Source organism: Crassostrea angulata, chromosome 5 (assembly GCF_025612915.1).
Source record: "Crassostrea angulata isolate pt1a10 chromosome 5, ASM2561291v2, whole genome shotgun sequence".
Lineage (NCBI taxonomy): Eukaryota > Metazoa > Mollusca > Bivalvia > Ostreida > Ostreidae > Magallana > Magallana angulata.
The window spans coordinates 25,341,153-25,364,723 of record NC_069115.1 but is presented as its reverse complement, the minus strand read 5'-3'; the positions used below and the strand labels follow the sequence as shown (position 1 = coordinate 25,364,723).

General features: G+C 31.7%; 2 protein-coding genes across 5 annotated transcripts; both read right to left on the bottom strand.

Moving 5' to 3' along the window:
- Positions 1-1,718: 1,718 nt before the first annotated feature.
- Positions 1,719-3,894, bottom strand: LOC128184487 (perlucin-like protein). 4 transcript variants are annotated; one of them, XM_052853992.1, is made up of 5 exons: positions 3,738-3,894; positions 3,264-3,391; positions 3,023-3,119; positions 2,632-2,839; positions 1,719-1,827 (listed from the first exon to the last, which is right to left on the bottom strand). In XM_052853992.1, the coding sequence occupies exons 1-5, from the start codon at positions 3,772-3,774 to the stop codon at positions 1,794-1,796; spliced, it is 504 nt and encodes a 167-aa protein (XP_052709952.1). In that variant the 5' UTR covers positions 3,775-3,894; the 3' UTR covers positions 1,719-1,793. The 4 variants fall into 4 exon arrangements, with proteins under 4 accessions (XP_052709952.1, XP_052709955.1, XP_052709953.1 ...); XM_052853995.1 differs by having other exon boundaries at positions 2,642-2,839; XM_052853993.1 differs by lacking the exon at positions 1,719-1,827 and adding an exon at positions 2,160-2,265.
- A 2,486-nt stretch (positions 3,895-6,380) lies between these two features.
- LOC128184486 (perlucin-like) lies at positions 6,381-14,457 on the bottom strand. The gene is made up of 5 exons (XM_052853991.1): positions 14,351-14,457; positions 12,503-12,621; positions 7,546-7,642; positions 6,594-6,801; positions 6,381-6,455 (listed from the first exon to the last, which is right to left on the bottom strand). Exons 1-5 carry the CDS (start codon positions 14,397-14,399, stop codon positions 6,404-6,406), a joined length of 525 nt encoding a protein of 174 aa, XP_052709951.1. The 5' UTR covers positions 14,400-14,457; the 3' UTR covers positions 6,381-6,403.
- Positions 14,458-23,571: the final 9,114 nt, after the last annotated feature.

Below are 23,571 nucleotides of genomic sequence, written 5' to 3'. Positions count from 1 at the left end.
AATGTTTCTTAAAACTTTTATTCCATCACCAGTAAGCATCCTTATTCACTATTTTCAATTTCGAATCATAAGGCTAGCCTAGTGTTTGTGTTATAAAACATCAACAACTGTTCCTCGTTCGAGTCAATTCACACTAACGAGCATTCGCAACTTTGTGTATGTAAACAAACTTGATTATTCAAGTCTTATAATCGAAATTTCCATTAAATCAAGTGAATAAGCTCTAAGAAAAATTATTTAGAGCTAAAAAATTATTTTAAGGTTTATTTCAGTGAAACTTTACATTAAAACAGTTAGATTTATCTCAGGAATGACGTACTAAATTGTATTGCGCAAGGTCACAATAGCCGCATAACACAACGTTGCATCATCGTTTTTATCTTTGAAAAAAAAAACAATTCGGGTCACATAAGGGACTGTCTCAAAAGCTTCATAATATAAATCAAATTGTATGAGATAAATAGAACATCTATAATTGTGTGATTTTATATTTGATTTATCCAACTCGTTGAAATGGTTATATTCGCTCGGCAAGCCTCGCGAATATATACACCATTTCAACTCGTTGGATAAAGCAAATATAAAATCACACAATATAGATATCCTCTATGTAAAGAATAGTCATGAGTTTTCCTGTGCACTACATATAACATACGTAATGGTACATTGTTGAATAATTCAGAAAATTAGTATTGTCAGTTTGTCAGCGATTACATATCTTTAAAAAATTACTTTAATTATGTTTAATTATTATGACCCACTCATTGTTCAAACAATATCACTACCCAATTTAGCTGTAGCTTTTCTCCTTCCTTCCATTTATTGCCCAAGGAAAAGAAAGGGTTTACTAATTAAAACGTACCCAGATATCTTCTTTGCTGCATTCTTTTAATGGAATAATGATTAATTGTCACACCGTCACATACTCATTTTTAATTAAAAAAAGAAAAAAAAAAAAAAAAAGAAAAAGGACCCCTGAAATATTAATTAAGAGGTCATTTAGCTTCAAACCTCTATAAAAGGGACACAGTACATGAGTTTATATGTCACCTAGAAATGCTTTTTAATATAATTACGGGCCGCCAGAAGGCGGTCCGTTATTTGATACACATTTAGATATTGCAACTGCGTTTCTGCGGGATAGTTTTTTTTAAAAGAATTAATATTATGCTTAATAATCTATTCGGAAAATTTTGGAGTTTTTCATTTTTTTCAAATTGGTATACAGGACATACTAAAGACCTAAAATACTAAAGACCTGAATGACATGAAATGTTTTGAATTCCCATGTTTTGCGTCAAATAAAATGACTTTGCGTGTATATATATTATATTTCCATGTGAGATGTGGTGGGAAAATATCAGGAAATGACATCCATATCAATAACTTAAAATATGAAAGACCTGAAAATTTGAATTGACCTGAAAATTTGACTCAAATGATGATTCATACGTGCCGTTATATTTTTGCGGCCCATTTGACGCTTGCGTCAAAATGATTTCTTGTGTTTTTTGTTTCATCAAAATTTTTCCTGCCTCTGTTAATTGGCAAATATTTTCAAAAAGTCTGTTAAAAAGGGTCATGGTTAAAGAAAAGTTAACGAAATATGAAGGAATCTGGAAATGATGAAAAAAAAACATGGTAAATGTATTTAAATTATTTCGCTCTCCAGTAATAGAAAAGAAAATGTTCAAATTTATATAAAAGACAAACACCGCTTGAACATATTGTAATTCTTTATTCACCATTATTGATTGAGAAAAGTTTTGTTTGAAGACGAAAATCTAGCACATTTATCCAATGATTATGGTTCCTTCATTTAGAGCCCTGTAACAAAAATGAAGGTTCGTAATTAATTTTTTGATCCTGTTGGTAAAAATGATATGTTATAAAGACATATGTTCCAAAATGTGAAGTGGCTAGTTAAAAGGTAAAGATGAAAGCAAGTTTTTTCCTTATAGCCCTTGATTTTCACACCAAATAATCCGAATCATCAATACCTCTCGTATTATTTTTTCTTGGACATGCCTGTTTCTGTTGACTTGTTTGTATTTAATGACCTTGATATATTTTTGGTTGGAAGGACTTGTGATATGAATGATAGAGTTTGTTCTTGCGGCAACATGTTCAAATTAAAACACAAGAAAAAGACCGCTTGAAAAATATTGTAATTCTTTATTCACAACAATTGATTGAGAAAAGTTTTGTTTGAAGACGAAAATTTAGCACATTTATCCAACGATTATGGTTCCTTCATTTAGAGCCCTGTAACAAAAATCAAGGTTTGTAATTACTTCTTTTATCTTGTTGGTAAAATTGATATGTTATATAGGTATCTGTTCCAAAATGTTAAGTGCCTACATAAGCGGTAAAGGAAAAGTAAAGTATGTTCTTATATACTAGTAGCCGTTGAGTTTTCACACCAAATAATCCGAATGATAAATACCTCTCGTTTTATATTTTTAAAGACATGCCTGTGTCTTGTGACTTGTTTGTATTTTATGACCTTGATATATATATATATATATATATATATATATATATATATATATATATATATATATATATATATATATATATATATATATATATATGAGAAGACCCACAATAAGATGCTGCTATACTACTCACTCTTTCTTACAAATATATCCCCACTTATGGTTACAATCTTCGTCATTCCAACGGAAACCTTGACGAGCGGTCAAGGTCAAACATTCAAAGCCAACACCTTGGTACGGTTCGTTTGGTGCCCAGTCAGTAAACTTTACGGGTTGTTGACTGTTTGTCCAGAGCCAATGGCCTTCTTGACGTTTATCAGTGGCGCCAACCCAGATGTCGACTACAAGATTATACAAGGTTGTACTGAATTTGTACACAGTTTACCGATACAAAGATCCTTTTTGATTTTCAAACACTTTATACATGTATTTTATTTTTTAAATTTGCCAAAGGTTAATATAATTGTTTTATAATGAATACTTTTATTGTAAACACAACAGATCAAAAATGCCATTTTTCAAACCAGTTGTATGATTGTGAAGAAGACTATTTTTCAAGTATGTGTTTTCTTCCGCCGTCTCAATCTCAATGATTTCCGCACTGACAGTTTGACAATAGTTCTAAAACGAACATGAAATTGTCATAGTAACTGTAACATATTAATGAGAATCACTCGTGATTTGCATTATATTAAATTTAATTAAATTAATCATAACAAAACAGATTAAAGGGTTAAGTGTCTTGTCTGTTACTTGGATACATACAACTGCATCTCTCCAGTTCAACATCGGTCCAGTAACAATCAAATAGCAGTTGGAACCATGGTGTTTCCAATGAGACGGACAGATACCCGCCTGTTTAACTTGTGCTTGGATAACCCCAATACAAAGGACTGAAACAATGAGGGTGAATTAGAATTCCTTTGTTCGATGACAATTCAAGTCATTTTACTACGCAACTACGCAGAATTATTTTTCCTGAAGTACATTGTTTGTAAACATGGAATGAGCTCCATTTACATATTAACCAAAAATTTTGACCCTTTATATAGCTTGTAAAATTGACATTCTAAAAGTAAATTATTCAAAATGAAAAAAATCCAAATATGGACATTCAAACTGGAGATATAAATTTTTTTTATATTTTGAGATAAAATCATATATAATTTTCCTTAAAATAAAGAACCTTTTTCATTCATTGATGAAATAAAATACAAATGTAATCAGAACAATGCTTACCACAAACTACAAAACCCAGACAGCTACTTCTAATCATAGTGTATGTGAATGTGAATGCCTGCTACGTCTGATATCGCTTTAGATACCATAGATAGTCCTTACAGAATGACGAACACGTAAACAATACACACTTCCGTCTGGTCTGTACAAGATTTTAATCTCGATATAAAATACCTACTTTATAAATGAAAATTATTTTACAGTATATCTTTAATCTACATTTATCGTAAAATCAACTGTAATTATCTGTCGGTTATGTCCATAACCTACATTGCTCACCTGAGAAACAATGATCAGTTTTATTCAGTGAGATATAGAGATCATGCAAATATAGGCAAATAAATATTAATGAAATTATTAAAAGGTAGAAGGAAAGATATAATTTGTACCATATTATACTAGATAGAAGAAATTCTAATTTGGTATCTGTTCATCGCAAATATAATCCTCAAGTTAATTTCTTAGGAACTTTCAACTTTTGTTGACCACTCAGTCACCTTCCAGTTGATTCAAATTGTTCATGATTATTTTGTGTAAGCTAGTTTGTTTCCCCTTCCTACCCGCCTAACGTTATACGTATAAAATGCGATGTAGAATTAAATTAGGAAACTTCATTCTTACTTTTATTTAAGGAACGAATTTAATTTTGACGTATGTTATACGATATAACATAACTTGGGGCAGTTTATGCTTTATAAACCGCAAAGTTCCATGTATAATTTTTAATTTATTGTTTAAATCTATTTTAAAATTAAAAAGGAAATAAATTATCTGATACAAATTTATATTATTCAAATGAAAAGAGATAAACTCAATCATATTAAATTTATTCACATTGATATACACATGTATGTGTTCATGTACGGTTTACATGTAAAAAAAAAAAAAAAAAGTAGTTCTGGCTAGATGTTGTCAAGTGGGTGTGTCCGCATACCAAGTAATGTTATACAATATAATACATGTCCCTCCATCTGTATCAGCCAATCAAATGAAGCGTTATAACCAAAATTAAATAATTAAATCATGAAATGAATTCATAAATGGTTAAACATAAAAATGGAACACGTACATGCTTTTTAAAAGGGGAGTTCCCATTGAAGTTAAAAACTGCCTCCTTAAAACAAAAACTAATTTGAAGCTAACATTAAGAGTCAGAAACTTCTTGAAAACTGCCATTTCCGAGTTTTGTTTTAAAGAGTCATATTTTTTTAAAAATCTAACTTTTTGGTATTAAAATATGATTACCTAAGTAAAAGAAGGATGACTGTGTTTAATTTCTTCACTTCTCATCGTATTTAGTTTTGATGGGTGTTTGCTTAGGTTGGGTGAATGACCATTTCGTTTAAGTTGGAACTCTGGAATGGTTGGTATTTTTATATAATTTTGTTTCTATTGCTAATGGCGTAATGTCCTAGTGCTGTTTATATTACCTATATTTTAAAGAATTTTTTATATTAATTTTCTTCACAGTGAACTTATTTTTACAGAGGTTATCTCTCTTCTCAGAGGGACCTTCCACCTTAGATAAGTAATTATATTGGCAGAATGTATATCATATTTGAAAATCATTAATGTGGGATAAGTTTTCCAAGTATATATCGTCGCAGAGTCCCAACTGATGAACCGTTCATGTACCATTGTAAACAGAATAAAGAATATTTTTCATACAAGCGTATTTATTCAATTTTATTTTTTAATTATTCAAATAGTATGTCAATTTAATACTAAACCAAATTAGAAATAAGAAATTATTTCTTTGTCTCAATAATAATTTTTAAACACCCATGGTAGACTCCATTTACATCTATTTTGGAGTTTTCCAAATAAAATTGGACATCGGACGGTTGCCTTTACTTCAGGTTGCAGTTTTCCTTAGCATGTTTTGATTTTTTTAATTCCAAAACATGTTTTGATTTTTTTTATAGAATACCACTCGGTTCATTGTAAGGTAAACATTCCATATGACATGTGAACTGCATCATTTTAAGAACTCATCATATGGCATGCAATTACAAGTATTTGATTAGCTACACCTTACATGAATGCTAAATGCCATAACAGCACTTGCAAAATTAATAAACACTACATTTTTAAACGATTAAATGATAGCCTATTTTATTCGTTAATAATATCTCATCATGATGATAAAAAAAATACCTAAGTTCAACATTTTTGATATGTATAAAATTAATCCGCAAAACATCAATTTCCTTTCTTGAAAACTGTAGAAGGAGTTATCCGTAACTTAGGGGTACCCTATATGAAATATTCTGCAAGAAAATGACTTGGTTCAACACATTTGTTTTTCATAGATTATAAAAAAAAAATCAAAATTCAAAATAATATGCACATTTCTGATAAAGGTACAACTGATCTGCGAAACATCAACTTCGTATCTTAAAAACTGTAGGTGGAGTTGTCCATACAATAAGGGGACCTTTTTGGCAGCCGCGCGCCCGCTCACCCACCCGTCATTTTCACCATTACAATAACCGGATTTTTCCTTTGGAAAACCCGGTTAGTAAAACATAAAAGGTGACTTTATAATGTATGTTTTTCTCCCTATATAATCAAATGTCAGCAGACAACGAACATTCTGTGAATGAATGAACAAACTAATCTACAAGTTGAACAAAACCAGTAAACTTTAATTCACATTTATTTATTTATTTGTTTGTCAGTTCTGAATTAGACCTTCCTAAAATAATTGACTCATGTCTGAAACGAAAATAAATATGAAATTATATGTATGAATATAAAGTTATTAACTCTCTCTCTCTCTCTCTCTCTCTCTCTCTCTCTCTCTCTCTCTCTCTGTCTTTCTCTCTCTGATTCAAGCCTTTAGGGTGTACCTACTCTTTCTCGCAAATGAAGTCATAACTCTTTGTGCAGAAATCGTCGTTCCAATGGTAATGCTCGTGGTTTGCCATCGCCATGCAGGCAGCCCCGACACCGTTGTTGGGTTCCCCGGGATTCCACCCATTGTAATCTAACGGGTCCTGTGTTGACATCCAAACCCAGTTACCCTCTTTCATTGCATCTGTTCCTCCGATCCAAAAATGTTCTTAAACAAAAGTTATTTAAATGCAAAATAAAATAAGATAAATCCGCAAAAGTAGCTAGAATTTCCAATGCCAATGAACTTTATTCTCAATAAACTGTATTTACAGTGTAGGGAAAATATATACATATTACATTGTGAAGAAGGATTAGTACATTCACAAAGAGAGCTAACTCTCTCAATAATTGTATATATTTATAAATTTGCAATTCTTGGTAAGTTGGGTTTTGATATATTAAACAATACTTCAAATTTTAAAACATTTGGGTTTGATATAGAATATTTTAGTAAATACATGTTTCTAACATCTGTTATACAAATATCAGAACAGTTGAACAAATAATGGAATAAATCTCCAATTTCATTCCAAATACATAATTTACATTGACAGATTGAATCATCTTCCTGTCTCAGTGGATAGTTTAGAATTACCAGTTCTAAAAATACAATATTTGTTTGCAAATTCAAAAAAGTTTCATCAAAAGCCAATGATTTGTTATACAGTCTGTAATTTATACTTTTGGTGAATTTTGTACATCACTGTTCATGATTGTTTGAACTGACCTACTAAAAAAATATGTTGCGAAATTTCATTTTTAACAAAGAAATATTTATAGAATGTTCATGCCATGAATAGGACGATCCACAATCATCTAAAAGTTCTTTACAGACTAAGAACGTATATATTTGGATCAATATTGACAATATAGACCCATTCATAAAATAATTACACATCATTAACCAAACCTGATGTATGGCTTGCTAACAAATGGGCTCTCAAAAAATTGTCTTCATCGGCACTTTCAATTTCCACAAGCTTTGCATTTGCATTTCGACAAAATGCCTGCAATAGAAAACACAATCTTATACTAGTCTACAATGAATGTAAACAAGTTCCTTCTGTAAGTGTAAAGTATCAGAGGGTTAACACGCCACTGTTTAATATGAAGTTCTATGGTACTGTAAAATCAGTGTAACACATATAATTCAAGAAACATGACACGTAGAATTGTTTTATCATATTTTTCATGTACATGTATTTATACTTGTTTATGCAATGCATCCCACAAAGGGATACTGTATACAGGGTTATTTTCGCCCTTATTCACTTGCAAACGGTTTCGCCCGTCTTGAATTCGCCTAGACACGTTGTGTTTAAAGAGAGATAATTTGAGTCATTGGAATTCGTCTAATCTTGAATTTGCCGGCGGACAAGAAGGACGAAAAGGGCGAAAATAAAACGGGGTTGAATATTTCTCTGTATACAGTACTATGATTATAATAAAATATAATCGATTAATATAAAATTATACTTGTAATCCGTGTAACCTAACCTACCAAATAAAGCATTCTTCACTTTCATATATGATATATCTTTAAGATATTATGAAAGCTATAATTTATTGATAGGCTGCAATTTTTATAATTTTATTAAGCTGTCATGTTGTAAATTTTGAAATCCCCGGTTGGCAGTAAACACAAAATTTACAACATGACAATTTTTTTTGTATTTACTGCCACCCGATAAATTTAAGATTTACACCAAGACATTGCTGCAAATAATGCCGTTTGATAAGTATTCATTCATCCAAAAATATAATGATGCATCGGATGAAAAAAATATCAAGTTGTTTCATCAAAAAGAATATGTTGGTACATTCAATTTTTACTTGAAGACAGTAATGTTATTTTTTTCAAGGCCTCTAAATAGCAATTTGCACCAAAAAATATAATTTACAAAAGTTTATAAAATTTTTAAGCAGATAAATTAATTACATGTTTCATGGTTTCTAAAGTGAAGATTCCAAAATTGCCACGTTTTTAAAAAATCTCGTCTCGACTCACACACGTTTGGGAAAAATAATCACATGAATCATGACATGACATGATGTCCCTGATACCCTATAACAAAATTGAGAAATTCATGGTCCGGGATAGACCATAAGGTGACACCAAAGTAGCCACATAGTGAAAGTGATAAAAATTCTTGATTTTTTTTTTCTCTACTCTAATATTTATTATGATATTCATGACGGTTTGTTCCCGTTTTGAACACATTTGAAAATTAGGTATAGAAAAAATGTGTGCGAAACGGGAATTTGACCAGGTGAGATAATTGCTTAATTGCTATAGTCTATATCAAAGTTCCTGTGAGGGCTATTAAAAATAAAATAAATAAAACATATCTACTCCCAATTGATATGTCCATTTATTTTATGGTATAATATAAATTGCATAAAAGCACATTTACTTGCATGTTCTTGAATTTAATTTCAAACTTCAGTCTGGTTATGAACAATTTTATTAATTTATTTAAACAATTAAACTTAAGTACACTTAAGGAAGTACATGTGCATGTTACAAGATGGAAGAGAAATTATATTTTAATATTCAATTATTGCTGACATAAATGGAGGAAATGTGTCTAGTGAAAACTCTGCTAGATATTTCTCATTTATGCTTTGGCTTGAATAATCGAAGAAAATAGACAAACTGTATGATGATCAGGCACGTAGCATCAGGATGGAGGGGGGGGGGAGGGGATTGCCCCCCCCCCTTTTTTGCACAGCAAAGATTTTTCTTAAATTTACATACAGTGTACAAAAAATTGAATTAACATGGAGTTGCCCCCCCCCACCCACTTTTATATGGGACCATGTAAAAAAATGAATTGAAAATAAGGAAATAATCAGTGAAATTGAAGTTAAAGGCATACTACTCCCCACGGATTAGGATTTACAGAATTTTGGAAAGTAACCTTTTCCCCTTTTTTTTCTTTCTTTTTTTGCTTGTCAAGATTTTTTCAATGGGTCTGGTCCCCTCACTTTCAAAAACGATGCTACGTGGCTGATGATATGATGATAAATCGTCAATTTTATGATGGATGCTTCAAAAACTGTAAATATATTTTCACAAAACCTATTAAATGTAGACCTAATTCATGCATGTTCAACCTTCTGCAGATTGAAGTATATCGAATCAATATTAAGATTATTATTTCTGTGACCCGCAATATATACTAAAGCGGTGACGTCATAAGAACTTATCGAATCAATATTAAAATTATTATTTTTGTCGGATATTTTTGTGTTTCATGTATTTAGCAACTATTTTGATAAATCAGAAAGTGACCCGCAATATAAAGCGGTGATGTCATAAGATGTCAACGCCGCTACTTCAAAGATTGAAATATTTTTTGATAAAGGTTTGTTTCCTTTCATAATATTCTTTCTGTTGATACCAATCAACTAATTATAAACATGCGTTTTACATATTTTGCAACCAAGTTGTAAAAAGAGACACGGAGTCCCCCATCATCTTCACAACATCTTGTGAACATGATCAGTGAGTGGAGATCTTAGACTAAACATATCGTTATCTTTATTTTATAAAATGAAAAAATGGTGATAGTTATTAGACCTAAAACACAACAAAATATCTATATTCTCGTAAAGGTGCTGATAAAACACAGGCAAAAATCCAGGTAAAAATCTTTGACCGAGAGCAGACTATAATTGCTATCACAATACAATTTACACCTACTGTTCTATACCCAATTATCAAATGTGTGCAAAACGGGAACACACCTTCATGACCCACAAAAAGGGAAGATAAAGTGAATGCATGGTAATAATATCCAAGCCTTCTACCGAATTTGTGAGATCCGTGATCCATGAACCAGGTGTTCAGGCCCTTTGGTAGGGCAAATATGGTCACTGAGTGAAATGTAAAAAAAAAAATATCTTATTTTCTGTATTCTAACAGTCATGGGAGATAAACGAAATTAGTTATCATAATATTGCGCATCTTTCTTAATTATGAAATTTACTGCCATTGACATGACGACACATATGGCCATGTATTACACATGTTTTTTGTTAAGTAACTTAAGTCACTCATGTACAACATATTTGTCGTTTGTTAAAAATTTTACATTTTTAACTTTACCTTAAAAGCAACCAGGTGAATTGTCTTTTGGCCTAATTAAATGAAATATGTGTTCTATTTTCGGCAATGTACTTTAATTTTCTTGTACAATGTATCTTAGAGCACTAAACCATATGCATGATGTGTACATTTTATTAATGAAACTTTAATATTATAAACGATTGGCGATTCAAGGTCTGCAGGCATCTATGTACCAAAAGTATACAATTTGGAGCCTTGAGCTAGGATATATTAAATAATCAGAGATTCTTCTGATACTTCAAATCCCGCCTCCATCCATTTCTATGAATTGGTGGTGCAAACATCAAATGACAAAAACGAGGGTAACAGTTAGAGGAGTCTCGATTAGGTTTTAGACTTAAAATTGAAGCTTCAAATGCAAACGGGAGACTTCATGACAGGTTCATGTTTAGAAAGGCTTTGGTACTGAGGTGACCGCCAAGACCTCTTAGCCTCTTGTATTATTTAGAATCGGTTTCAAGAAGAAATCCTACATTTTAAAATTTAATATTACTATTATTTTGACATCATATTAATATTACTAATTTTTAAACAAATTTTTTTGGCTTGACTCTTTCTCCACATTGTTTCTCTTGATTACTTTATAGAAATATGAATTTGAAAGTATATATATATATATATATATATATATATATATATATATATATATATATATATATATATATATATATATATATATATATATATATATCTTTATGTCAAATAGGCTATAAAATTGTTAATATCGTTTTTACAAGAACATTTTTTACAGCTAATTATGTGCTGACAAAATCTAGTCTAGTTTGAACAATTCAAATATGACGTTTATTACGGCAAAATCTATACTACTATATTAAAATAATAGACTCGAGTTTTTGAGCTTAAATATCGATAAATCGGAAGAGTATTGTCTTTTGTTTTATATATTTTAAACATCATTGGTACTTGAAGATTACCAATTTGTTTTTATTTTTTCTCAATCAAGCTTCGTTAATTGATAATCAACGAAAATTTCTCAAAAAATTCCGGAAATCATCTGAATTTTTTGGATTTTACAATCTTGCGCATGCGCATTACATTCACACTAAACCACGGGAAGCTCTGTTTGCATGGATAAATTTGGAAAAAATAAAACAAATGAGTGTTAATTTTCATGGGAAATTTTTTCTGTTCATCAAAGAAAATACGGGAGATAACTCTAACACAATGCATTTATTTAAAAAAATCCCGAGAGTTTCGAGACATGGTGTGTAAAGAACGTTGTTAAAATATGTTGAAATCTGCAATTCTGGAATTAAACTTTTCGTGAAAGGTATTTACAGCTTCAATATGGTTTGTTGAGAACAATTTGACTGTTATTTTCAATGCAACTTTATTAATTTTCTCCATAGACATAAATAAAATGTTATCTATGTCTCTACTTTCTCCAAAATTGTTTAGGAGCGATTCTGCAATTTTCTGCGACATTACGGGGATATGGGAGGCATTTTAACTGGTGAAGGCCTTTCCCGGCCTAGACACAGTTAGATTATTCCAACTCAGCAGAGTGTAGTGAAATTAATAGCTTGAGCATTATTGTAGGCTTGAAGTTTGGTTATGCAAATGTCAACAATATACGGTGTTTCGATGTATCTTTTTTGTAAATGCCAGATATCATAAATGCAATGTCAACCCGTGCGTGCACGGGTCAAAGTCTAGTAGCATTTAATTTAATACAAGCATGTGTTTTTTTCATTGTTGTTTAACCTAACCTTACCCCGGCGTCAATCCAGGAGGACTTAATGGTGGTGATGAAGGCATAGCACGAGTTTCCATGTGACACCCAGTTACCAGCGCAGTGTGTCTGTGCCTCGGCATTTACACACAAAAACACTGCTGTAAATAAACCAAAAAAAAAAAAAACGTAATTGAGGTGATAAACGTAGAATGTATAGATAGATACTGGCTGAAAATTTGTGAAAATCTGTATTAACTGAAGCCATATTGCCATAAACACAAATGCTTAATGTGTACATGTACCGGTGTTGTGTATAGCACCAGTTCCCCGATAATAATAGCTTTTCCTGCCGAAAAACTGCTATATAGTTACCGTATACTCCCCACTAGAAGGACTTCTCCTTACTTTGTGATTCAGTTTTTTTAGAAGTATATTTATGGAATGCCAATCGGATTTAAAATCTCTATCAACGTTTAGTACATCTACTGCATACATTTGTCGACTAATTATACCGGTATTTCTAAATCTGGATCATTTGGAAAACAGAGAACTGAACTGACCTGATGTAATTTTGTGATAAATTGATAAATGCGTAAGGTACCTGCATGTTATGCATTTAAACGAAAAGAGTTTGTAAATTAAAAATGCCTGTAGAATTCTAACATCAACAAATCCCGCCGTCCATTTTTCCGTCTATCAGATCGTGCAATCTTGTTCAGACCGTATGCTTTCTTTGCTCTGGAGAATCATTGAAAATATTCATGTCATAACAAAGATCGCTTGCGACTTGATTTGTTTTTTCTCTGATGTGTGTACAATAATCAAGCAGTACATTCTGCTTTTCAATCAAATTAAGTATCCTCAGATTGTGCTCGGTACATTGTATAATTGTCTTTCCATTTACATTGTACACGTACATTTAAGTATAATGCACGTTGCCTAGGTCAGAAAAGAACGTCCTTTTATCCATATTAATTTACCTGATATTTGATGTAAATTTTGTGCAGTTTAATGTTTTGCAGGTTTGCGGTTTTTTTAAAAGAACAAAAATGTATCTTTATGTTTTCGTCTTTACAAAATTTTGATAAAATTGGTGTTATATTTGAAGAAGAGAAATTTGCAAAATTTTAATGCAAACACGCATACAGAAGTCATAACAAATCAAAACAATTTCATAAAGTATACAACAACAGACACAAAAGCGCACTCGAAACAGGAAATTTCAAAAATAAATTATTTATCATCCCTCTCGTCTCTAATAAAATTGCGTGTTTTTATTTCATGACAATGAAATCAATGTTCTAAAATGCTCATTTTTTTTTTAAAGAATGGTTTTTTGTCCTGTTTGCTAAGGCATAATATTCAAAATTGTGTATTTCAAAATCACGTTGCAAATTAAGCAGAATTAATAAGACAAACAAGATATCCGTAGGATAACCTGACTATAAAAGAGGGGAACGCTACTGCATAGCCAGCTTTCCGTGAGGGAAGATCTACTATATATAGTCAGTTTTCATGGATGGGGCTGTTATATAGTAATTTTTCCACGGGGAAGGGCACCATACAACACCGGCATCTCTCTCTCTCATTCATAACCTTCTAAGTACACATATGTACACAAAATTTAACCGATATCTGACGTTACAATGTACCTACACGCATCTTCATAAAGTTAAAGTTAAACTGCATGATCTGTGAACTGATCTCTGTGAATCACAGTATTTAAAAAAAATATTCGTTGTTAGAATTCTATTTAGGTATGTGCAATAACGAGTAGTTCTTTTTGGAGAGTTCATGATAAATGGTTTACTTTTGAAGATAAATATCAATTTTAATATAAAAGAAACGTTTGAAATATCTAAAAGAAAAATGCACTGAACGATTTACCTACTAATCCAATTCGAAACATCACCATCTTCGTCAAATGTCCTATCATTCTATCTATGTCATCACACAGCTGTCGTTATCAGGAATCCACCAAGATTATATCGGGCGATAATTGTGTATGGTTTATATTAAATTCTTATCTAAACTAGATATTATTCAAGTAATTATATATACTAGTATAATATGTATATAAAAATCACGCCTAATATATATTTTATCTCTTAATGGTTTGCAAGATTTTTATATTCGAAATTAATTTTCTTAGTCTATATAAAAATGTATCCAAGTGACAATGATTAAAGATAGATAGTTTTTGACTATTTCTTTTTAAAAGTTGAAATAACTAAACGAGAAACATACAGGTACATGTACATTTACATGGAAGCAAAAAGCATCGCAATAATATGTAACAGATATCTTACATTATAAAAAAAACCCAAAATATCAGAGACTTAAGAAAACTTTATTTGCTGTAAAAACTTCATGTTTCAATAAAGCAAATTTGTATAATTTGCAATTGAAAAATGGACATAGGGAGCTGACTTATGAATATAAACTGAACCAAAGTTCTAAATGTTCATCCAGTTTAATGCATTTCCTGTACGAAATGGGTATAGTCCACTAATACATTTTCCATAACCGGTAATGTTCAGGCACGTAGCATCGTTTTTGAAAGTGGGGGGGGGGGGGGCCGGACTCACCCAAAAAATCTTGACAAGCAAAAAAAAAAAAAAAGAAAAAAAAAAAAGGAAATTGGGGGGCTGGGATAGTATATAATTTCAATGTCATTCCTTATTTCCTTATTTTCATATCAATTATTAACATACTCCTAAAAAAGTGGGGGGGGGGCCAACTCTATGATAATTAAATTTTTTATATGTAAATTTTAAAAACTTTGTTGCTGCGAGAAAAAGTGGGGGGGGGGGGGGCAGGCCCCCCCCCCCCCTGGCCCCCTCTGATGCTACGTGCCTGATGTTAACATAATGTCACACAGAATTCTCCCTAATTTTCGTTCAGCAACGAGTGATCCCTCAAACTGAAGCTACACAAGTTGTCCATCTTCGGTCCGAGTTTCGTGGTTTGATGTCAGATTCGTTTTCCCGCAAAATCCGTCTGTTTACGTCAACCACTGAAAAAGAAAGTGAAAGTAGTAATCTCCTGCCTATCAGTGAAGCATCAAATAACACAAAATAGTTCCATACACTTTCAGGTTAAATCACATTTTGCTTAATATACTTACAGGAAAAATGATCCTCACTTACAAGTATGATGTTCATAATAATACATAGCTTCATTATTTTTTTATGTAGTCTGCTAATTAAGGAACTTTCAATTCTAATGGCACTTCTTTGTTGTCCTACCGATTCTAAAAATAGTTGAAGGGATAAACCCAAATCATCGTCGGACACCCACAGGTGACCGCGTCTTTTACTTATCACCGGGTAATAAGTAAAAGACGCGATCCCCCGTTGGTATCCGACGATGGTATGAAATAAGCACATTTTTTGTACAAACGAAAGTGACGTTGTACTTAAAAAATTAACATCTTTTAGGGACAGTGATGTGTCATAATCCCTGAAAGTTTTATGTAAATCCGTTGAAAACTTTTTGAGATATTAAGCTTTAAAAAAGTCAGAAAAATAAAGAAAAAGAATAATAATAATAATAACTAGAGCAAAGCTCGTTGCAAAGCAACGAGTGGGTCTTCCGTTAATGTCGGAAGTAAAGCTGAAAGTTCCTGTAAGAAGCAGAGCTCTTAAACCAGTAACAAGAGAAAGTAAAATAAAAAGATGAAAAAATCGAATAATTCCTGGTACGACTTAACAAAAAACGAATGATTTTAAGTACGACTTAACAAAAACCTTTGCGATTTTAAGAACAACTTAACAAAAAAAATCCGAATGTGTCTAATTAAGACTTAACAATTATTTTTGGTACGAGTTAATTTTACTATTAACATTGCGCTATTTTTTAAACCAAGGACGCGGAAACAAAATTTCCGGAAAAATCAATTTTTAAACCCCGATATCTCTGTAATGCATCGTCCGATTTTCAAACGGATTTCAGTTTCGTATTCAGCATGACCAACTCTACAAACCTCGTAAACATCTAAAATTAAAAAAAAAATTCGAAAATTCGAAAATTTTAAAATACTTCCGGTTTAGACCGGAAGTGACGGAAACTAAATTCCAGCCTTATGTCCAAATAAAAACGATCAATGCTTCAACACAGAAAATTCGAAGTCTCTATCTTGAAGCGTTTTTGAAAAACGCCCTGGACAAAATCACTTTTTTAAAATTTAAAAATTGACGTAACGTTGAAACGGAAGTGACGTTGTAGTTGAAAATTTAACATCTTTTAGGGACGATGATGTTACATAATCCCTGAAAGTTTCATGTTAATCCGTTGAAAACTTTTTGAGATATTAAGCTTTAAAAAAGTCAGAAAAATAAAGAAAAAGAATAATAATAATAATAATAACTAGAGCAAAGCTCGTTGCAAAGCAACGAGTGGGTCTTCCGTTAATGTCGGAAGTAAAGCTGGAAGTTCCTGTAAGAAGCAGAGCTCTTAAACCAATAAAAAGAGTAACTAATATAAAATATGAAAAAAATCGAATATTCCTGGTACGACTTAACAAAATACGAATGATTTTAAGTACGACTTAACAAAAACCTTTCTGATTTTAAGAACGACTAAACAAAAAAATCCGAATGTGTTCAGGTACGACTTAGCAATTATTTTTGGTACGAGTTAATTTTACTTTGAACATTACGCTATTTTTTAAACCAAGGACGCGGAATCAAAATTTCTGGAAAAATCAATTTTTAAACCCCGATATCTCTAATGCATCGTCCGATTTTGAAACGGCTTTCAGTGTTAGATTAAGCTGAATAAGCTCTACAAAACAGATATTCATTTTTGACTTGATCAAAAAATTCAATTTTTTCGAAAAATTTGATTCACTTCCGGTTTTGACCGGAAGTGACAGATTTTCATTTCGAGCCTTATTACAGAGGTAAAACGACAAAATCATAACCATTGAAAATTTCAAGCCTCTATCTTAACGAGGCCGAGTACAGAACGAGTACGCACGCTTTCGCGCAGCGTTTCATTTGTATTGTGACGTCATTTTTTTGCTTAGTTGACGCCATGGCGTGATAGTTTCAACTGTAGATATTCAGCAAAAATTGTTGAAAATATCTCGTTTGATGCGTAAAAATAATGTTATATTGTGGAACAAACATAAATGTCTCGAAGTATAAGCAATTGGTCGAAAACGTGAAGAGGGTTCAGCAAGCCTAGCCCTCTGTCACGTTTTCTCAACCCGCCTAAATATAGCTTAATTCATACCTTTCAAGACAGTAACCATGTATTTTATATTAATGACCCTTAATATGTGAAGTTATATATTTTTTTATTACTTAAATATGTCTGAATGTTTTAATAATACTATATAGACCACCTTTTTCGCCTTTGTCATATAAAAAATAGCCATTATCTGACGAATCTGGGAAATTGGGCATACAAAAATCAACTTTGATAAGACCCCTGGAACAAACCAGGAGGTAAAAGGTTTTTTTTATTTGACCATTTGATGCCCTTTAGCAATAACTTTAATATGTAGAACAGAAAAAGAAATCCCTAGGGCAGAAGTTTTGAAAAAATGTAAAAAATTTGCAAAATTGATACATTTCAAGCAAAATCCCATAGGGTCCTATGTTAAAGATTAACAAACTTTGAGATGACCCCCTAAACAAACGGCGTGGTAAATGTCTTATTTTTTAATCTTAAAATAATAATTATATCGGTAGAAATTCATGTAAAAAGTTTCATCCAATAATCTAGGGCAGAACAAATTAGACCCGGCCTCGTTAAAGCGTTTTTAGAAACGCTGCGGACAAAATGACTTTTTAATTTTTTTTTTTAAATGACGTAACGTAAAAACGGAAAGGTCGTTTTCAAAGAAACTTTAGGATCTTATATTAGAGGCATAATAGTTGCACATAATCTCTCAAAGTTTCATTTCAATCGGTTATAAAGTTTTTGAGTTATAAAGCCGAAAAGGAGTCAGATACAAAAGATGTCACCTTTGACCTTCCAAACTGTGTGCTTGTTTCACCATCAAATGTCAGAAACTTAGCAATGTAAAGTTTATTATATTTCTGTGAATATTTCCTATGTAAAATTACAATGAATAAACATGCTATTCCATCTAACTTTGAAATAGTTTCTATGCTATCTGTCCATGGTGAATAGTCAACGAAAGTATTCACCGGCAGCATTCGATTTCCCTTTTTTAAACTCGGAACACCTCTGGTATAATCCGATCACAGCATTAAATTCAAAGTCCGATAATTCTAATTTGTTTATCATCAAGAAATTCTGCATGGCCAACAAATTAAGTTTTCTTCAGGATAATAATTAATATATCTATATCTATTTACTGACAGAAAGACAGACTAAGACTGTTGTGTTGTGTGAGGATGACAGACAGTTTATTGTCCCCCTCAACAGCAACTATTTCACTTGGCCTCGCCCATGAAATAGTGGCTGTCTTGGAGGACAATAACCTTGCTATCATCCTCAAACCCAGTGAATAGGTATATAATGTCCCATCCACATAAATTTCGAGTTATATAACCTCCCATTTGTAACTTGCAATTTCACAGTGTAAAGTCAACACAACAGTCTTAGCCGCAAGTTTCACCATTCAATTCTCATATACGTATTAAACATTAGGGGTTTTCATATTGCATACCAATTCCAATAAGGGAGATCCCTCTAATGATGATCATTAAAATTCATTTTATGAATCTTAGCAACACTCATAAGCCTTCAAGTACAGCATCTCTTAAGGTGGCTCAAAACACCTTGAAATATTTTCTCAAATCAGCAGAAAATTACTTGATTATGATAGATATCATAATTGATAAGAAGTGTTAAAGTCAAAAAGGCAAAAAATGTGCAAATTTGGATGAACAATTACATTTTCAAAAATTTAATTCAATAAACACTAACAAAAGCTCCAGGCGGACTAAAACTCAAACGGTTTAGAAACCCAATACTTTAACCATTAAGCTATGACGGTATACAACCCAATCGAACGATATTAAGTGTTCAACAAAACATTCAAATCGCCATCTTGTGAAGTAGTGTCTTAAAAAGTATAAGTCTAGGTGTAGTGATGTACCTTAATTTTACAAAAATATTAACGGGTTCTTTATCCGAATCGTCCCTTGCTACCTTTAACTTAGTACATTTTATGAACAGATGTCTTTGTCTTAGAATAAGAAAGCTAATGCAATTCTGAGAAAAAAGTATACCACATATTGACAATTCCATTGAGGTTTAATAAACATATGGCCATTTAAGTGAACCCACCATTTCCAATTTCTTTTACTCAACACAGGTTTACAGGGTTCTCCATAGTAAAACATCTTTACCTGACCTTTTAGAGGTCAATTGTTGTTCAACCACCTTTAATAAGAAACCTTATTCAATACAACATACATCTACATGATATTATCTTGATAAAAGCTTCACATAACTTAGAAATGCCCTTACATGTATACCCACCCCCTATCTTTTGATTTTCATAAAAAGTCATGGTTTGAAATCTTTTGCCTAATTTTCTGAAACTTGTGGCAATTTCTATGAGTCATTTCTCACACATGTTTGAAAACAATCATCAATGATACTAAAATTTGATCTTTTTATGTTTCTTGAATGATTTGTAGCATTTTAATAAATAAATAGACAAGTATTCCTGCATGTGATTTCTTTTTTCCATGAAAAAAAGTAAGCTAACAATCATATTTATTAAAAATCTAATCTATTCTGGTTTCTTGTCTCTTTTTAACCATGATAAAACAGTAAGATCAACAAGTTCAACATCAGCCTTAAATAAAATTAAATTCAAACACACCCGGGTAGCTGGAGGCGGAGGAGAATTCCATTAAAAATGTTCAAATTTGACATGTTTTTTTCTACTTTTTTTATGCATATATACCTTAAAAGGATGAAAATAGATTGTTTCTTGCTCATTTCAAAAGTAATAATCATTGCTGGTGTTATTCAAAAGTCAAATGTACATTTACATATCCTACATGTAATCTTAATGGAGAAAACTGGAAAGAGTTGGGTGATTTTTCAACTATGTAAACACATCTAAATATCTTTATAAAATAAAAAATGAAGGAAATATAATTGCATACTTTTATTGAAAAACAAATTTTCACAACAATTATACTTCTTTAAACAGCCTTAATTTTGTTTTTCATAATTTCTTATCAAACATGAACAAACCACAATAGGACATGATGCTTTCTTAAAGTTCCATTATTGTTCATGCATTATCCGATTTAATTTGAATTACCGGTAGATAGTCTGTAGAACACAGGGAATATGCATGTGGGTAGAGGTGACAGGTTAACCTCAAGAGCTGAAACCACAAGAATCAACAGGTAAAAGCCATGTGGTAACAAGAGTCTGCTTTAAGCTGAAATGAAAAAAAAAATTAGCTGTGTTAACATACATGTACTTGTAATAGCTGTGTTTTCATTAACATATACATAATATTTTTGGAAAAAATACACTGACCATGCAGTGTTATAAGTATGACATATCCAAATACCGGTATATGACATTAACATTTAGCCAGTACAAAAACAAAATTGTGCATATCAAGTCATAATATCATACCATTAAAATAATTTCTTGGGTATAGACATATCAGATTGGGAGAGAGCGAGAGCAGGAGTGAGAGAGAGAGTTTGTTTTACTTGAAGTGCGACAGCAATGTTTCAATTCATAAACTACAAAGGAATATTACCAATCCAAACATGCAGTGTCAAAATATAAGCTCCTGGTACTTGTATACTATGTTTTGTCAATTCTACTGGGGTTTATTGCGAATAAATTTAGCGAGGGTTTTTTTTTCTTACGAATTACATGTTTTAAAAACAATACTATGTATAATGCGCATAAAAATGAGGGATTAATAATACATGCTCATTTTAAAATTCAATGCACTTTGGATTTCTTTTACAAGATCGAGATATTTTTGTCACAAAATTAAGTTGCCCTCTGACAGTTTCAGTCTTTGCCAAGATTAAAAGAGAGAGAGAGAGAGAGAGAGAGAGAGAGAGAGAGAGAGAGAGAGAGAGAGAGAGAGAGAGAGAGAGAGAGATCTGAGGCACATGCAGTAAAAATTATTTACATGCTATGTAGATGTGATATGCATGTAAAGCTTACCTAAAATGAATCAATATGTATAAAAGATAATCTAATCTCTCAAATTACAATGATTCTGTGAAATACTTATATCTTGAGAAGACTGTTTAATAGATATCATGGAACATTGACCTAAATTCTGAGCTTGATATAATTTGAAATTTGAGACTTTTCATCTCGCACTCTGTTTTACATGCCTGTTACACAAGCAATAACCATATATAACAGAGAGCGAGACAAAAGGTCTAATTTTAATTAGATTGAATATTTACTTTGTCAAATATATTTATTTAATTAAACACAAGCATGAGTTTTTTAATTTAAAAATTAAGTGAAGGCGATATGGTAAAGATCTGCTATATTTAAATATTTAGGGTAAAGTTATCATCATGCAAACATGCACTCTAATTACAACATTCTATTCTTGTGTACCTTAGGACTCCCACCGCTTTTAATTTTAAATTCTTCATGCAATTTACTACTGATATCCTCTCTTCACTTGCCTCGGATAGTCTTTTAAACACCATCACCAGTCCCGTAAATTCATGTGGTCCATTTTGTTTACATGTAAAAATGGCGACTCTCGATCTCGATGTAAATTCAACATACTTGATTTTCCGAGGTCGGTAGCGTGTTCCGGAGAAAGTCTGAGGCAAATAAAGAGTCGATATCAGTAGTAAATTGCATGAAGAATTTAATGGTAGTAATGTTTTCACAGAATTTGCGTATAAATAAGGTAAATCAGTCCAAAACTAGCGCACGTTTTTCTGCGCAATAAATATACATGTACAATTTTTTCAATGGGTGGCCCTGTAGCTCTCCGGTCTGTCAATATTTTTTCCCGGAGAGCTACAGTTCTGCAGCTACCGTGAAAATACACTGGACAGATAATATTCCGAGATTCCGCTGACTCTAACGCCCGCTTTTATATTGTGACGTACTTCAAAAGCGGAGGTAAGAGTCAGAGGAATCTCGGATTAGATTGAAAAGTGCAAATACTTTGAAAAGAAAAAGTCAATACGACATATCCTGTATTGAAACATACCTTTATAATCTGTCATACGTTAGTAGAGCTGAAATTTCCACTATCGACGTCTTGCAGGCCATGCTTCTTTTAAAAATGTAGACATACCGCTATCAGCTGTTTGTTCGCAGTCAAAACATGGCGAGTTGAAATGGGGAATCGTACGATAATTATTTCGATTAAAACTAATAAGACTAATAAAAACTAACAACGTAATTATCGATCGAAATAACGAAATTGTATCGATAAACACTTTAATTAACTATTAAAAAACAGAGTCCGGTTTTATGACCTGCACGAATTGTTTTCAGCAGGAGTTACTTTCAGTGTGAATTTTACACTATTTTTTAAACCAAGAACACGGAATCAAAATTTCCGGAAAAATCAATATTTAAACCCCGATATCTCTGCAATGCATCATCCGACTTGAAAACGAATTTCAGTTTTGTATTAAGCTTTGCAAACTCTACAATATGCATATAATTTTGTGTTTTATATATAGTTTAATTATCAGTACGAATTGTTTTCAGTAGAAATTACTTTCAGTGTGAAATTTGCACTATTTTTAAAACCAAAAACACGGAATCAAAATTTCCGGAAAGATCAATTTTTAAACCCCGATATCTCTTAAATGCATCATCCGATTTGAAAACAAATTTCAGTTTTGCATTTAGCTTTGCAAACTCTACAACATGCATATAATTTTATTATTCGCTCAAAAAAATGAAAATTCCGAAAAATTAGAATCACTTCCGGTTTCGACCGGAAGTGACAAAATAATTTTTTTTGTAAATTTGCCATAAGTAAATCCGCAGATTTACAATCACAGAGAATTTCAAGTCTTTATAAACAACCGTTTACGAGAAAAGTCCTGGACAAAATCACTTTTTGAAATTTTTAAAAATGACGTTACTAGAAAACGGAAGTGACTTAATGACTGAAAGTTTAAAATCTTAAAAGGACA

Excerpts from the sequence above, each read along its gene's own strand:
- LOC128184487 (XM_052853992.1), bottom strand. The coding sequence starts at position 3,774 with ATGATTAGAAGTAGCTGTCTGGGTTTTGTAGTTTGTG. Across the intron at positions 3,120-3,263 it reads TGAACTGGAGAGATGCAGTT|AACTATTGTCAAACTGTCAG; the intron begins GTATGTATCCAA and ends TGTTCGTTTTAG. Across the intron at positions 1,828-2,631 it reads GGATATATTTGTAAGAAAGA|GGCTCTAAATGAAGGAACCA; the intron begins GTGAGTAGTATA and ends TTTTTGTTACAG.
- LOC128184486 (XM_052853991.1), bottom strand. The coding sequence starts at position 14,399 with ATGATAGGACATTTGACGAAGATGGTGATGTTTCGAATTGGATTAGTA. Across the intron at positions 7,643-12,502 it reads CCTCCTGGATTGACGCCGGG|GCATTTTGTCGAAATGCAAA; the intron begins GTAAGGTTAGGT and ends TTTCTATTGCAG. Across the intron at positions 6,456-6,593 it reads GACTTCATTTGCGAGAAAGA|ACATGAGTCAATTATTTTAG; the intron begins GTAGGTACACCC and ends TTTTCGTTTCAG.